The sequence below is a fragment of the Eriocheir sinensis genome, unplaced genomic scaffold, assembly GCF_024679095.1.
Source record: "Eriocheir sinensis breed Jianghai 21 unplaced genomic scaffold, ASM2467909v1 Scaffold593, whole genome shotgun sequence".
NCBI lineage: Eukaryota > Metazoa > Arthropoda > Malacostraca > Decapoda > Varunidae > Eriocheir > Eriocheir sinensis.
In genome coordinates, this window is record NW_026111935.1 from 195001 (window position 1) to 212500 (window position 17500).

The 17500-nt window shown below is 43.9% G+C and overlaps 1 protein-coding gene across 4 annotated transcripts in view; it reads right to left on the reverse strand.

Moving 5' to 3' along the window:
• LOC126993263 (uncharacterized) overlaps positions 1-17500 on the reverse strand; it is a 23727-nt gene that overhangs the window by 6097 nt on the left and 130 nt on the right. The window contains exons 1-7 of one of the 4 annotated variants that reach the window (XM_050852211.1): positions 16932-17500; positions 16138-16318; positions 15442-15526; positions 14914-14982; positions 14334-14453; positions 8914-9015; positions 7947-8010 (exon numbers count right to left, since the gene is read on the reverse strand). The exon at positions 16932-17500 is cut by the window's right edge and continues 130 nt beyond it. In XM_050852211.1, coding sequence (XP_050708168.1) covers positions 7979-8010; positions 8914-9015; positions 14334-14453; positions 14914-14982; positions 15442-15526; positions 16138-16318; positions 16932-17233 — 891 coding nt within the window. In that variant the 5' untranslated portion in view covers positions 17234-17500 and the 3' untranslated portion in view covers positions 7947-7978. The other 3 variants (XM_050852213.1, XM_050852212.1, XM_050852214.1) reach the window with 3 other exon arrangements.

A 17500-nucleotide genomic window follows, 5' to 3' on the forward strand; every position in this document is an offset into this window, starting at 1 on the left:
GTTAGGTTAAGTTAGGTTATGTTGACACACACACACACACACACACACACACACACACACACACACACACATACATACATACATACATACATACAAGTGTTAAGATTATGTTAGGTTAAGTTAGGTTATGTTGACACACACACACACACACACACACACACACACATACATACATACAAAGAGAGAGAGAGAGAGAGAGAGAGAGAGAGAGAGAGAGAGAGAGAGAGAGAGAGAGAGAGAGAGAGAGAGAGAGAGAGAGAGAGAGAGAGAGAGAGAGAGAGAGAGAGAGAGAGAGAGAGATTTACATAGATTTACATAGAAAATCAGACCACACAGACCCCATGGTCCAGACTTGGTGGTCTGTCCTTAAACCTAAGTGATTTTACATTAATCAGAAGACTCCAAAACGTTGCATTTCTACTCTAGTTGATATTAAGTTGAAGGAAGTGACGGTCGAGCTTATTTTTGAAGGAGTCAATCGTGTTACACTGGACCACTGACGGTGGAAGCTTATTCCATTCTCGCACTACAACGTTGGTGAAGAAAAATTTGGTGCAGTCTGAATTTACTTGTCTACATCTGAGTTTTACGCCATTGTTCCTCGTGCGCAAAGTGTCATCGATCATAAACAATGTTGATCTGTCTACATTCGTGAAACCATTAAGTATTTTAAAACATTCGATCAGTTTTCCTCGGAGGCGACGTTTCTCAAGAGAGAACATGTTAAGGGTAGAAAGCCTTTCTTCGTAGGATTTGTTGCGCAAGGAAGGGATCATTTTCGTTGCCCGACGCTGAACACCTTCTAATTTAGCAATATCCTTTGCATGGTGGGGAGACCAAAACTGTACCGCATATTCCAAGTGGGGTCTGACTAAACTGTTGTAGAGCGGGAGTATTACATCTTTATTCTTGAATACAAAGTTTCTTTTAATGAAGCCCAACATTCTGTTCGCTTTATTTGCTGCATCGATGCATTGCTGTGAGAATTTGAGGTTTGACGCGATTTTGACCCCCAAGTCTTTGACGCATTGAACGCTTTTGAGTTTAACGCCGCGCATTTCGTATTCGAACTTCTTATTCCTCGTTCCAACTTGAAGGACCTGGCACTCGTCTACGTTAAAGGGCATCTCCCATCTATCCGACCAAGATGAAATTTTGTGCAAATCCTCTTGGAGGCTTTGCCTGTCTTCGTCAGTGAGAACCGAGTTGCCAATCTTTGTGTCGTCTGCAAATTTACTAATGCGGTTATTGAGTCCAACATCCACGTCGTTGATGTAAATAATGAAGAGCACTGGGCCAAGGACCGAGCCCTGAGGGACGCCACTAGTGACAGGCGCCCACTCTGAGTTAAATCCGTCAATCACTACTCTTTGTTGTCTGTTGCTCAACCAATTCGCGATCCATTGGTTTACTTGACCGTCAATACCTATTTGCTTTAATTTGTAAAGTAATTTATGATGCGGGACTTTATCAAACGCTTTCTGAAATCAAGATAGACTACGTCCAGTGATTTGGTTACGTCATAAACAGTGAAGAGGTCGTTATAAAAGGTTAATAGGTTTGATAGGCAGGATCTTTTGTTTCGGAAGCCATGTTGTGAGTCCCCAATCAATGAGTGGCTTTCAAGGTAATTCACAATTTTGTCTCTAATTATGCCCTCAAGTAGCTTACCTACAACCGAAGTTAGACTAATGGGCCTGTAATTACCTGGTACTTTTTGTCTCCTTTCTTGAAAATCGGTGTCACGTTAGCCTTTTTCCAATCTGAAGGGACGATGCCTTGTCGCAAGGACATATTGAATACGGTTGTGAGGGAGAGTATTTCGCTCTTTGTTTCTTTCAGCAGAGTTGGATATACTTTGTCAGGTCCAGGACTTTTATTTGTTTTAAGTGAATGGAGAGCTTTAAGGACTTCATCGGTTGTTATTTCAAAATTAGGCAATGCATGCTCGAGATTTACAATAGTACTGGTGTTGGTGGTAGCGAGAGGAAGACTGTTAGTATTAAACACCGAGGAAAAGTAATTGTTTAAGAGGTTTGCAATGTGTTGGCTGTCAGTCACTAGTGCACCGTCGCTGTTTGTTAAAGGTCCAATACCACTTTTGATCGCCTTTCTGTTGTTTATGTAACTGAAGAAAGATTTCGGATTATTTTTACAGTTGGCTGCAATATTTTCTTCGTATCTACGCTTTGCCTGACCTACTAGTCTTTTTACTCGTCGCCTGGCATCATTATAAAGTCTAATGTTTTCGGGCGTGCTTTGTTCTTTCTTTAACCTGTAAAACAATTTTCTCTCATTGACTGATTGTTTAATTTCGCTATTAAACCACGGTGGGCTTTTATTAGTGTTAATTCGCTTCTCGCACAAGGGGACGAATGTGTTCTGCTGAGTGAGTAAGTGATTTTAAAGTTTAGCCAGGCTTCCTCTACGTTGCCGTCATCTGATAGTTGTATTTCTGTTAGTTTTTGTCGGATTTCTACGAAGTTAGCTCTTTTGAAATTGGGCACCTTTACTTTATTTTCAGTCACTGATGTTTGAGCTCTAATGTCAACGCGCACTAGTTTATGATCGCAAGAACCGAGGTGTTCTCCTACCGTGACACTACTGACTAGGTTATCTTGGGTCGCTATAACAAGGTCGAGTATATTATATTGTCGAGTTGGCTCAGAAACCATTTGGCTTAGATAATTTTCTTCTAGAAATTCGATCATTCTATGTGACTCGCCTTCTGTACCCGACAGTGTCGCCCAGTCGATATGGGGGAGGTTAAAGTCTCCTAGTATCAGTGAGTCGCTGTTATTAAGTGACTGCCTTAAGACGCTGTACATTTCAAGATCGGCATCAACTGATTGCCCCGGAGGCCTGTAAGTGACAGATATATTTTAATTGACTTTTGCAATGTTTACTCGCACGCACAAATGTTCTACGTTACTGTTTCTTGGTGTTTTGTCAGTAGGTTGCAAGAGCTTTTGACATAAAGGGCGACACCACCCCCTCTACGGTTTACACGATCATTGTTGAAGAATCTGTAGCCATCTATGTTGTATTCGGAACTTAAATCAATATTAGTGGTGTCGATAAATGTTTCGGTTATAGCAATTACGTCTAAGTTTTCTGTCAGAGCAAGACATCGCAGTTCATCAAATTTGTTTCTTAGGCTACGCGCATTGAAACTAAGGACTCTTAGGTTATCTTGAAGCTTAGTAATAGAGGTACTGGAGGGTTCAATGTTACGAGTCTGTCGCGGTGTGAGGTGTCTATCTACACGGGCGGGATGGAAGGACGTGGCTGAGAGTCGTTTTTTGTTGTTCGGGCGTTACGTACGGCGTTGTTGAGGAGCCTTCCAAATCTGGCTGCCCCGATGGGGGACAGGTGTATGCCGTCCCTTTGGAAAAGTCTACTCTGGCCGTAGAAATCGTTCCAGGCGTTAAAGAATTCGACGAGAGAGAGAGAGAGAGAGAGAGAGAGAGAGAGAGAGAGAGAGAGAGAGAGAGAGAGAGAGAGAGAGAGAGAGAGAGAGAGAGAGAGAGAGAGAGAGAGAGAGAGAAATATAAAAGCTAAAAATGATCTATAATTATGTTAAATATTCTTTACTAACAAGACATATTTACAGTATCTACAGAGCTTCACATAATAATAATAATAATGATGATGATGATGATGATGATAATAATAATAATTGGTTTAGCACTTGTGAGGTCTGTCATATATTAGGAGGAACACAAAGGAAGAACAAACAACAGCAGACCTGCTGGTCCTTACGAGGCTGTTTGTGACAAGCTACACTAACTATCTAATCCAAGGTGGAAGATGAAGGACAGCAAAGGCGAAGGCTCCTCCCCCCCCCCCCATCCCTGCAGCCAAAGCTGGCAGGAAAGGAAAAAGAACCATGCAGCATGGAAAAACTGCATGGAAATTTGTAGGAAAGAGGAAAGAACTACCATTACTGCTACCACTAACCGGGCGATAAAAGCGGACAAGGACACCAGTATTTGAAAGAACTTAACGTTATTACGACAATGAGTAATATCTTAGTTGCTGGTTGGATTCAAAACACTTGTCTAATCTGTTCTTGAAGGCCGTAACTGTTGTACTATCAACGACATCACAGGGTAGAGAGTTCCAAACATTAACAACTCCATTGAAGAAGAAGTGTTTAGCTTCGTGCGACGAGAATCTTTTACCACTTATCTTCAAATTGTGATTTCTTCTTGTTCTATTTGATCGATCAATTGTAAAGTAATCTTGCGCATTAATATCACTGAATCCTTTAAACATTTTAAACACTTCTATTAGATCGCCTCGCATTCTTCGGTTTGATAGGCTGAATAAATTTACTTCTTTAAGCCTTTGTTCATATGACAAATTTCTCAACCTAGGAATCATCTTTGTTACTCTTCGTTGGACCCGTTCCAACTTTTCTATGTCTTTTCTGTAGTAGGGAGACCAAAACTGTACACAGTACTCTAGACGGGGTCGAACCAACGAATTATACAGTTTTAATATTACTTTTTCCGATTTATTATTAAAGACTCGTCCGATGAAGCCAAGCAATTTGTTTGCAGTTTTAACTACCTCTGAACAATGCTGACCGGGCTTTAAATCGCTTGATATAGTGATTCCAAGATCCTTTTCTTCACTTACTGCAGAAAGTTGTTGGCCATTCTTTACGTACCGAGCGCGATTGTTATTTTTTCCGATGTGCAACACTTTACATTTGTCAACGTTAAATTTCATTTGCCATTGATTGGCCCAACGTGCAAGTCCATCTAGGTCTGACTGTAAGGCTTCTTCGTCGAGTGTCGCAGTTACTTGACTAGCAATTTTTGGGTCATCAGCAAATTTTGATACTTTGCAAGTGAGCCCATCATCGATATCATTAACATAAATTAAGCAGAGCATGGGGCCAAGCACTGAGCCTTGAGGTACGCCGCTTCTAACGTCAAGCCAGTTAGATGTAACACCGTTTAGAACTACTCTCTGTTTCCGCTCAGAGAGCCAGTCCACAAGCCAATTGTGAATGTTACCCGAGATACTGTGCGCCAGTAGTTTGCTGAGCAATCGTTGGTGGGGGACCTTATCAAATGCCTTTTGAAAATCCAGATATATGATATGTACTGATCTGCTTTCATCGAACACCTCAAAAATATAATGAAAAAAATCAATAAGTTAGTTAAACACGAACGTTTACTACGAAAGCCATGTTGCGAATTATTTATCATATTATTTTCTTCGAAAAATTTCACCATATTGTCGCGAATGATAGTCTCCATTAACTTACAAACAATAGATGTCAGGCTAATTGGTCGATAGTTTCCTGGATGAGACTTGTCCCCCTTTTTGAAAATTGGTGTGACATTTGCAAGTTTCCAATCTGACGGAACTTTTCCAGCTGTTAAAGATTTATTGAATATGATGGAATAGATGGGAATGGAATGGAATGGAATGGAAGGGAAGAGAAGGGACAGGAAGGGATGGGAAGGGAAGGGAAGGGAAGGGATGGGAATGGAAGGGATGGGAAGGGATAGGATTGGAAGGGAAGGGATGGGAAGGGATGGGAGGTTAAAGGTGGGGATGGGAGATGAATGGATGTGATGGGAAGGGAAGGAAAGTGATGGGAAGGAAAGTGATAGGAAGGGAAGGTAAGGAAAGGAAGGGATGGAAAGGGAAGGGATGGGAAAAGAAGGAAAGGATGGGATTGGATGGGAAGGGAATGGAATGGATTGGAAGGGAAGTGATGGGAATGGAAGGGTTGGGATGGGATAGGATTGTATGGGATGGGTTGGGAAGGGATGGGATGGGAAAGGATGGGATGGGAGAGGATGGGATGGGATGGGAAGGGAAGGAAAGGGATGGGAAGGAAAGGGATGGGAAGGGAAGGGAAGGAAGGGATGGGAAGGGATGGGATGGGAAAGGATGGGATGGGAGAGGAAGGGATGGGAATGGAAGGAAAGGAAAGGGAAGGAGAGGGATGGGAAGGAGAGGGAAGCGATGGGATGGGATGGGATGGGAAGGGTAGGGAAGGGATAGGAAGGGAAGGATGGAAGAAGGATGGGATGGGAAGGAAGGGATAGGAAGGAAGGAAGGAATGGGAAGGAAAGGAAGGGATGGAAAGGAAGGGTTGGGAAAGGAAGGAAAGGAAGGAAAGGATTGGATGGGATGGGATGAGAAGGTAAGGGATGGGAAGGAAGGGAAGAGATGGGAAGGGATGAGAAGGATGGGAAGGAAGAGAAGGGATGGGAAGGAAGAGAAGGGATGGGAAGGGAAGGGTAGGGAAGAAATGGGAAGGAAAAGGAAGGGATGGAAAGGGAAGGGTTGGGAAAGGAAGGAAAGGAAGGAAAGGATTGGATGGGCTGTGATGATAAGGTAAGGGTTGGGAAGGTTAGGGATGGGATGGGAAGGGATGAGAAGGATGGGAAGGGAAGAGAAGGGATGGGAAGGGAAGAGAAGGGATGGGAAGGAATGGGAAGGAAAAGGAAGGGATGGAAAGGGCACGGTTGGGAAAGGAAGGGAAAGGAATGGATGGGATGGGATAGAAAGGTAGGGGATGGAAGAAGGTAAAGATGGGAAGGAAGAGAAGGGATGGGAAGGGAAGAGAAGGATGGGAAGGAAGGGAAGGGAGGGGAAGGGAAGGAAGGGGAAGGAATGGGAAGGAAAATGAAGAAAGGGGAAGGAAAGGGAAGGGTTGGGAAAGGAAGGGAAAGGAAGGAAAGGATTGGATGGGATGGGATGAGAAGGTAAGGGATGGGAAGGAAGGGAAGGATGGGAAGGGATGAGAAGGATGGGAAGGAAGAAGGATGGGAAGGAAGAGAAGGGATGGGAAGGAAGGATTGGATGGGATGAGAAGGTAAGGGATGGGAAGGATGGAAGGAAGAGAAGGGATGGGAAGGAAGAAGGATGGGAAGGAAGGGTAGGGAAGGAATGGGAAGGAAAAGGAAGGGATGGAAAGGAAGGTTTGGAAAGGAAGGAAAGGAAAAATTGGATGGGATGGGATGAGAAGGTAAGGGATGGGAAGGGAAGGGATGGGAAGGGATGAGAAGGATGGGAAGGGAAGAGAAGGGATGGGAAGGGAAGAGAAGGGATCCAAATAAATTAAACCAAACCTAACATAAGGGGAAAGTCCACCGTGGATTAAAATTGCATCTCTGGCCATGAATAATTTGTATGTTGTATATATCAGTACCTTTGTTATCATATGAACATTTCAAGCTGATCAGATGAAAGGAAAAATTAAGAAAATTATTTTTTGTTTTTACGAAAAATTTGAATTAATTTTTCTGAGCCATTTTTTTACTGATTTTCTTGTGACGCGCACATCTGATAACTCATTGCTATTATAACAACTTGTCAAGATGGTTTCTTGAAAACTGTTTTTGTCAATCTGTAAATTTTTTATTTTTTATATTTGAAAAAAAGAAAAAAAATTCTGATATATTGAACCTATGCCATTTTTCAAAAAACATCTTGACAAATTTTACTACGCGAGCCACCATCTACCAAGAAAAAAATTAATTAGCGCGAAAGCCTCAGCGCGAGATCAATTAGAGCGAACCGCAATTAGCGCGAGCCACCATCTACCAAGAAAAAAATTAATTAGCGCGAAAGCCTCAGTTAGAGCGAGATCAATTAGAGCGAGCCGCAATTAGCGCGAGCCACCATCTACCAAGAAAAAAATTAATTAGCGCGGAAGCCTCAGTTAGAGCGAGATCAATTAGAGCGAGCCGCAATTAGCGCGAGCCACCATCTACCAAGAAAAAAATTAATTACCGCGGAAGCCTCAGTTAGAGCGGCCGCCCCTCACGGCGGGAGTCTGTTCTCGCTCCCCCAATAAACGTATCTATTCATCGCTGACCTCTGACTCCACCTCTCACCCCAACAACAAGCTTTTATATTAATGATGAAAACCTTCCTAACACACACACACACACACACACACACACACATACCATTTTAGCGACCTGCCCTGAAGCCAAGACTGTTAGTTCACGTGTACGGCTGGGCGCCCAAAACCTGAGGAGGAAGAAGAAAAGTTAGGCCCATGCTCTTCCATATGTTGGCACACAAGTAGGCCTACACATATTTGCCAAGGCTTTCACAGGAGTTGTGGGTATGTCCACGGGTTCATTTATTCTCTTTTCTCCTCCATATATTACGTTTAGCTGGCTCAAGTGGTAGTTTAGGGCTACCAGGCTGTAGTAGTACTTGGCGTATTGTCTTTACTGACCCCAAACTATCGCCCCATAAAGATAACAATATGCATTTATAATTATTGTTAAATTCGGTAATTACTGATGCTCTTTTTTGCAATATTTACGGGCCAGAAACAGAAAAATACAATGTTATGCCTACGGTAAGCTGGTAACATTGAGGGGAGTGAGGGAGAAAAATAAAGCTTTGTCCTAGGGTCACCTGGGTGTTATTCTATACATATACCGTCCCTGGCACCAATGACTGGCATCACACTGATTCTGGCACCACACAAATCTATGCCACTATGAACACTGCCTGGCATCACATGGCACTGTCTGCGGCACTGCATAACACCTGACCCCATGTCACAGGAGAGGGGTAGGCAGGTCAGGTAAAAAGACAGCCTAACACTGGGTAACTAGTAATATGTCGTGCTTCACTTAACAATGTCTGTGGCACTGGTATCACTGCCTGTCACTCCATGCCGACTGGTGATAAAAGAGCTGAAGGGACACTCAGGAAGATATTGCAGACCAGTGAGTTACATGAAGACTGGCCAACATTACACCCATCTATAAGAAGGCTGATACAAATGAACCAGGTAATTACAGACCTGTGAGTTTGACCTGTGTCATATGCAAAATAATGGAAACCATAATAAGAGAAAATTTTCAGAGCATTTGAAGAATTATCAACCACTCAGCAGAAAACAATACTACGGACGGGCAGATGATGAACGGTGCCGGCCGCAGCTCATTGCCGTGCTGGACCAATGGACACAGCATCTGGACGAAGGCAGCGCAGTGGATGTTGCATATTGCAATTCTGCTAAAGCATTTGATAAAGTTCCACACAGGAGATTAATTGAGAAAAAAGTTATAACATCAGGGGCAACATTTTAAACTGGATAGCAGCATTCTTTTCCATTTCCAGCAACTACGATGGGGTTTTGACAAGCGGACAGGTGGCGTGTTTATGTCACAAGGGTGTATTTTTACGCTCTTCCCTTTCTTCACCCTGGAGCTGGCAGTCTCACCGCCCATCGACCTGAAAGAAACCGTGAGGCCAGCGTGGAGAAATACACCCTTGTGACATAAACACGCCACCTGTCCGCTTGTCAAAACCCCGTCGTGTGAGCTAGAAATCTTGTAATTACCACCATGCCGTGCCCTAAACGCCCACCAGCTAGGGCCGCTATTCCTAAGATTTACCAAAATGTTCATCCTGTAATAGAGTGGTGGACATCTGGAACAGCCTCCCTGAAGCAGTAGTGAGTGCACCATCAGTTAAAAGCTTTGAAAATAGGTTGGACAAGGCTTGGAGATCACAGAGACAAAAGTTTAGCACAAGGAAGCCACTTATATTGGGCACGGGTCCAGACACCTTCACCACCGCCCCAACGATCAAACTAAGTTATTTCGAGCCGGAGACACAGGTGAGCCTCTTCCGGAATTCTTCTGTGAGTTTATAACACCTGAGAACCCACGTCACAGCCCGTCACCTTAACACAGCCAGTAACAACCCTATCATGTGTCCAGGTAACAGAATACTACTAATGTCACCACTTGTAACACTCTCTGGGATCACGTAACACATCTAAACACTGCTGTCACGTCACACTGCCAGGCACAGCAGAACACTTGACGTAACACAGGGCACTACAAACCGTAACACACATTCACCCAGTAACACAATAATGAATTATAACACTGTCTTACCCCAAATAACACTCCGCTAGGCCTTGGTAATAATCGGATAGGTGTGTGGTGTGTGGTGGACGTGCCGTCCGTGAGCTCTTGAAATAAGGTCTTTAAAATTGTAATCTGAGTGGTAAACAAAGAGAAACATGGAGAATAAACGAATGGATGGTGGGACTGAGAGGAAACCTGCAGGCAGAACAACAACAGAAATATCTGAAGAGGAAAGGAAGGAAAGTACAGGGGATGTGTGTGGGAGATGCAGTAAAATGGTAAGAGAAAAGGATATGGCAATTTTATGTGATATATGTGAGACATGGTACCATGCTAAGTGTGAAAAATACCACCAGATGTTTATAAGTTTATGGTGGAAGAAGAGGCTGGATCTCAATTTACTTGGCATTGTATTTCCTGCACGAAAGGATGTGCCAAACTAAAATCATATATAGAAAAGCTGGAGAAGACACAAGCAGATTTAATTGAGAAACAGGAGATAATCCAGGTTGAGGTTCAGGAGATACGTGAAGCAGTCAAAGTGGATAAAGAAGTTCTTGATAATGTTACTGGTAGGGTGGGGGTTCTGGAGGCCAGGGTAATGACAGACAAGGAGAGTATGCAAGATTTGAGTTCACGGATGGAAAGAGTTGAAATGAATTTATCAGACTTGAAGGAGTCAACCAAAAAAGAGATGAAGGAAGGAGAGAGAGGACATATGGGGAACATCAGGTGTCTCAGGGAATACAGAAAGAAATGGATATGAATACAGTATTTGAGGAACTAAATGATAAGAAGAAGAGGAAAATAACATTGTGGTATACAATGTTCCAGAGTGTGACTCAAGTATGTTTCAGGAAAGAATTAAACATGACAGACAGATTATGAAACAAATTTTGAATGCATGTGGGATTCATGAAGAGAAGATGGCAAGAGTGGTAAGGCTCGGGAAAAAGAAGGAAGGCAGAGGAAGGCCCGTCCTAACTGTGTTGACTGATCCAGAAGTGAGAAATGATTTATTTAGAAACGTTAAAGAATTGGCCAAGGATGACAACTTGAAGAACTTTAGAGTGGCCTATGACTTAACCAGGAGGGAAAGACAATTGGATCAGGACTTGTTGGAAAAAGCAAAAAACTTAACGGAGACAGGGAAGGGGAAGCATGTGGTCAGAGGTCCACCCTGGAACAGAAGAGTTGTCAAGGTGGAGGAGCAAGGGTCACGGCCAGTGTAGAAGATAATGTTGGTACACTAGGGGTTGGTGGTGTAAAAAATGTAAATAGTAAGTTTATTGTTATGTTTACAAATGTGGATGTATATACTTGTGATAAGATTTTGGAATTGAAGTTATTACTGGATACCATGAGTGAAAAACCAAGTGTGATTGCTTTATCTGAAGTTAAACCAAAGCATTTTAGATACAAGAGAAATATAGTAGAATATAATATTGATGGATATGAGATAGAGGAAACTAATATCTTTGGTAATGTTGGCAGAGGTCTACTGATATATGTGAAAAATGGTATCACATATAACAAGGTTGATTTAGTCTCAAATTTTTGTGAATATTGCTGTTTGGAAATTGTGCTTCAAGGAGAAAAGATAATTTTAACATTAATATACAGGAGTCCAAACAGCCTGGAGAGAAACAATCATTTGCTTCTAGACCTGTTTCAAGAGATGAATGAGATGAAAGCAACTTATAAGATTATAACTGGGGATTTTAATTTGCCACAAATAAATTGGGAAAATTACACCACTAACACTGGAATAAATGATTTTGGAACTACATTCATGGAGAAGGTGCGTGATTGCTTTTTGATGCAACATGTGAAGGATGTTACCAGGATGAGAGGAGAACATATGGGTAACACTCTGGACTTGTTCTTCACTAATGAAGAGTCAATTGTGGAAGAAGTTATGATTGGGAATCCTTTGGGGAGAAGTGACCATGCCGTGATTCACGCTGTGTGTGACATGGAGGAGACTCTGGCTCAAGAAAAGAAGACAATTTATTGGTATGAAAAAGCCGATTATGAGTTGTTGAGAAGGGAACTGGAGATAGACTGGAAGGAATACTTATCTGATGCTACTAATATAGAAGAAATGTGGAGTAAATTCAAGTCAAAGTTACATGTTGCAATAGAAAAGAGTGTGCCTACAAGAAGGATAGGGAATTTTAAGCAATACAGGAAGAGGACAAATGAAAATTTACAAATGAACAAGAAATTGTGGTCTAAGATAAAAAGAAAACAGAGGTTATGGATGAGAATGAAATCTTTAAAAGGGAATTTGAATGCATTCAGCAGGACAATGTATATGGAGACCGAGAAAGAGTACAGGAGACTGAACAATCAAATCAGAAAAGAAACACGAAATGCTGTGAAGGTTAAGGAAAAAGAAACAGCTAAAAACGTAAAAGAGAATCCCAAAGTATTCTGGAAATATGTCCAGAGTAAGGTAAAAAGTAAACCCAGGATTCCTGACTTACAAAAGGGCATTGCTGAAGATGGTAAAACTGAAAATGAATCGGAGAAAGTTGAAATTTTAGCAGAACAATTTTCAAAAGTCTTTGTGGAAGAGCCAAAAGGCAAAGTGCCAGACTGTGAAGTGAAGAGTATACCAACCTTGACTCATCTAGAAATTACTAAAGTAAAAATTAAAAAGATCATTGAAAATCTAAAAAAGCATAAATCACCTGGACCTGATGGGATACACCCTAGAATCATAAAGGAGGCTATGGAACAACTATTAGTGCCCTTAGAAATACTTTATCAATACTCCTTTACACACAAGGAACTCCCTCAGGATTGGCTCATTGCACATATTACTCCCATATATAAAAAGGGTGCCAAGTGTATCCCAGAAAACTATAGACCAGTCAGCTTGACAAGTGTCATATGTAAGATTTTTGAGACTATAATAAGGGAGGAGATAATGACGCACATGAGATCATATAATTTGTTTAGTGAAAAACAATATGGATTTATCCCGGGACGGTCAACGGTGCTCCAACTCATAAAAGTTATGGACAAGTGGACTGAAACTATTGATGATGGTTATGCAATTGATGTAATATATTGCGATTTTATGAAGGCATTTGATAGAGTGGCACATAAAAGGCTTATAAGTAAAATTAAGAGTTATGGAGTTGGAAAAGAGTACCAGGAATGGATTACAGCTTTTCTAACACAGAGAAAACAAAGAGTGGTGGTGAAGGGGGAAATGTCAAGTTGGAAGCCAGTGATAAGTGGAGTGCCGCAGGGGTCTGTTCTCGGGCCATTGCTGTTTGTAATATTCATAAATGATCTCCCTGATAAAATATCAAATGATAGTGAAGTATATATGTATGCGGATGATACTAAGATCTTTAGATGCATTAAAGAAGAAGATGACTGTCGGAAGTTGCAGCAAGATGTGTTAGACTTATATTCATGGAGTGAAAAATGGTTATTAAGATTTCATCCAGACAAATGCAAATACATGAGAATAGGAAGAACATCTGTTGAAGATCAAGGATATCACATGGAGAAACAGTTAATGAGGATTACTACAGAGAAAGATGTGGGTGTCATTATAAACAATAAACTAAGTTGTGCTGACCATCTAGTAGAAAAAGTAAATAAAGCCAATAATTTAGTGGGAATAATTAGAAGAACTTTTGTTTCATTGGATTCTGAAATATTGAAATCCTTGTTTAAGGCACTGGTAAGGCCATGCATTGAATACGCCAACCAAGTATGGAGTCCTTACTTGGTGAAAGACATTGAAATTGTGGAAAACGTTCAGCGAAGGGCTACTAGGATGGTGCCTGAACTCAAGGGACTTTCCTACGAAGAGAGACTGAGGAAGCTGAGACTGCCCACACTGGCATATAGAAGAGCAAGGGGAGATCTAATTGAGGCCTATAAGATACTCACTGGGAAATATGATGATGCATGTACCAGAGGAATATTGAAACTTAGAGAAGAAAGCAGGAGTAGGGGAAATTCATTGAAACTGTTTAAGTCAAGATCACGGTTGGATGTAAGGAAGTATGCTTTCCCAAGTAGAGTAGTGAATAATTGGAATCAACTGCCTGAGTGGGTGGTGGCGGCAACAACAGTGATTCAGTTTGAATCCAGACTCGATCAATTCTGGGCTAACCAAGATTTGGAATATAATTACAAGGCTCAAATCATCCACCACACACTGCCACAAGTTGTTAACGTAGATCTGGAGTCACAGGCGTAAGCCTCTTCCAGGAGGTCTTCTGTAAGTACCTCTCTCTCTCTCTCTCTCTCTCTCTCTCTCTCTCTCTCTCTCTCTCTCTCTCTCACACACACACATAAAAGGACATAAGATAAACAGCTAAAACATGTCTATCAAACACATTCACAACTACTAACTAATGGAAGGTTCCTCCAGCCCCTCACCAAGCCCCTCCAGAGTACCGACCCTGCCCCGATACTCACCAACCATGGTCATCGCCTGGCTCTCGGGGATGAGGGCCGCCAGCATGGTGCCGTCGGAGGATATGTCCACACTCGCGTCGTTGTGGATCTTGCACTTCCGCACCACCACATTAGCCACACCTGCGGGCGGATGAGAGGCGCGGGTGTGGGTGAGGCAGGCGTGGTGTGAGGGTGTAGTGAAGGTGTGGGAGATTTTTTCTTACAGGAAGGGAGGGAGCTTAAAAAAATAAATAAACTGCTCCAAATGAAAGAAAAAAGAACATGAGGTCAGAAGAGGGGTCAATATGGGGGTGTGGAGGGGGGGGGGGGGGATGGGAAGAGCAAGTGAGAGTTTATGTTAGGGAGGATAAAGAGAAGTGAGATGTAAGGCAGTAAAATTAACCTGTGTGTGTGTGTGTGTGTGTGTGTGTGTGTGTGTGTGTGTGTGTGTGTGTGTGTGTGTGTGTATCAGTGATGTGTGTGTGTGTGTGTGTGTGTGTGTGTGTGTGTGTGTGTGTGTATCAGTGATGTGTGTGTGTGTGTGTGTGTGTGTGTATCAGTGATGGGTGTGCGCGTGGAAGGTGTTCACAGCCCCACCTACCGTCCGAGATGTCTGGGATGCGGCAGCGGGTGAAGTCCCAAGCCTGGATGCGCTGCGTGATGCCCAGCGCTGCAGGAGGGAGGTGGATCAGTGAGTCAGGCAGGTGTGTGTGTGTGTGTGTGTGTGTGTGTGTGTGTGTGTGTTTGGGCATGCAAGTGTTCTATACATATGTCTGTCATCTGTCTCTACACCAAAACCCCGCCCCAGCCACTTACTGGACATGCCCCGACAGGAGCTGAGGTGTGGGGTGAAGTAGGGGCGGCTGAAGATACTGTCGGCCTCCCGCTCGGCCCCCCGGTCGGGCGGGGCGCGGGGCAGGTTGTTGCGGAACAACATGGCCAAAGGAGAATAGTGAGATAATGAAAGAAAATGAGAAAATAAATGAAAAGAAGTAAAACAAAACATGGAAAGAGAGAGAAGAAGAGAATTAGAAGAAAGGGAAAATAGTAGAAAGAGGAAGAAAAATAAAGAAAAAAAGAAAATAAGATAAAACGAAAAGAAAAGAAAAACCACTAGAATAACACCCACCTTGAACTCGGGGTAGGTCGGGGACACAGGTAGCCCGAGGAGGTGCGCTGGTGTACCCTAGGCAGGAAGGGGGAGCTCGCCGCCGCTGCCGCCGCCCCTGCACCACCACCACCACCACCACCACTGCTACCACCACCCCCGCCACTAGACTCACTGTTGCCGAGGAGGTAGGTCGGGAGGGGGGACGGGCGCCTCTCCTCCCTCCTCCTCCTGTCGCCGAGAATGAGAATAGAGAATAGATTATGGATAGATAGATTGTGGCGTGTTATCTCCTTCTCTTTCCTCCGTCACTCGCGATATGTTACCGTTTAATTAACCCGTCCGCTGCGATTGCCACGGATTTGGCTTTGGTATCGCAGCGGACGGGTTGAGAGAATGTAATTTAAGTTTCAGCACTAGTAATGTCATTCGTGATATGTTACCATTCAACCCGTCCGCTGCGACTGTCATGGATTTGGCTTTGGTATCGCAGCGGACGGGTTGAGAGAATGTAATTTAGTTTCCGCGTTAGCAATGACCCTTTACTGGCCTGATCACCGACACTAAGCCACCATTCAATCACCTGAATCAACTTGGGCACTCACATAAAAAAATAAAATAAATAAATAAATAAATAAAGAGAATATAATTTAGTTTCCACACTAGTAATGACCTTTTACTGGCCTTATCACTGACCCTAAGCCACCCTCCACCCACCTGAATCAACTTGGGCGGGGTGGGCAGGGTCTCGGAGAAGGCCCCGGCGAGGTCCTCCACCACCTGGGAGTCCTCGGGCAGCCGCAGAGAGTGGATCTGTTCCTGGATATCGTTGAGCATGAGGCAGATCTGCTGAAGCATCTGTTCCTCCCTGGTGTGGTTGTTGATCTCCAGCAGGGCACTGAGGGAGAGGGGGAGAGAGGGGGGGCATGAGTAGGCAGGTGGGGGGGGAGGAGGGGGGAGAGAGAGGGGGAATGGGAGGGTGTGTGTGGGGTGTGGGCAGAATGGGTATGTATGGGTGATAGTAATGTGTGTGTGTGTGTGTGTGTGTGTGTGTGTGTGTGTGTGTGTGTGTGTGTGTGTGTGTGGGAGGGAGCAGGTGAGGATATGGGTGATGGAATGGGGTGTGAGTGAGTGTGTGTGTGCGTGTGTGTGTGTGTGTGTGGGAGGGAGCAGGTGAGGATATGGGTGATGGAATGGGGTGTGAGTGAGTGTGTGTGTGCGTGTGTGTGTGTGTGTGTGTATGGACGAGAGATGGTGTTATGCATATGTGTGTGCGTGAGTGTGCGTCTGTGTATGTGTGCTCCTATAGAAGACGAAAGTGCATATCTGTCTTACATTGATAATTGCGATGCCGAAGAAATAAAAACAATGGATAAATAAAAAAAGAAAATAGTAAGGAAATGGCTGATACTCACATGCATATCTGTTCTATAATGACGATGATGATGACAAAGAAATAAAAATCAATAAATAAAAATAAAGAAAATAATAAGAAAATGGCCGATACTCACATGCATATCTGTTCTATATTAACGATGTGTCTGCTGAGGACCCGGACCCCAATCTGCGAGTCCAGGGCCGAGCGAGACCTGGCAGACGGCCCCGGGGGAAGGTCGGCCCCGCGGATCGCCCCGAGCAGCCCCGACGACGACGACGCCCTGGATCCCGAGGCGTCATCCGAAATGGTGTCAAGGGATGTGTTGAACAGCGGATGAGATGGATTTCGGATGGAGTAGCAGGGGGTGGAGGCGGAGTGCGAGGCGGAGGACCTGGAGAAGTAATTACAGGGATGGCGGGAGAGAAGCCGCGCCATGGAAGAGCGGAGCCGGTCGGAGGAGAGTGGATTGGTGGAGGAGGAGGTGGAGGAGGAGGAGGAAGAGGAGGGGGCATCGGACCGGGAGGGATTACGGAGCGAGGAGAGAGGGACAGAGGATGGGGTGGAGGAACGTGGAAGAAGGGTGGAGGGCGGGGGGAGGGAGAGGAGCCGTGCGAGAGAGCGTGCGCGTTCCGACGGTGGATGTGGATGTGGAGCAGCCGAGAGATCCGCTAGGGAGCTGAGCGGTGACGGCGGCAGCGTAGG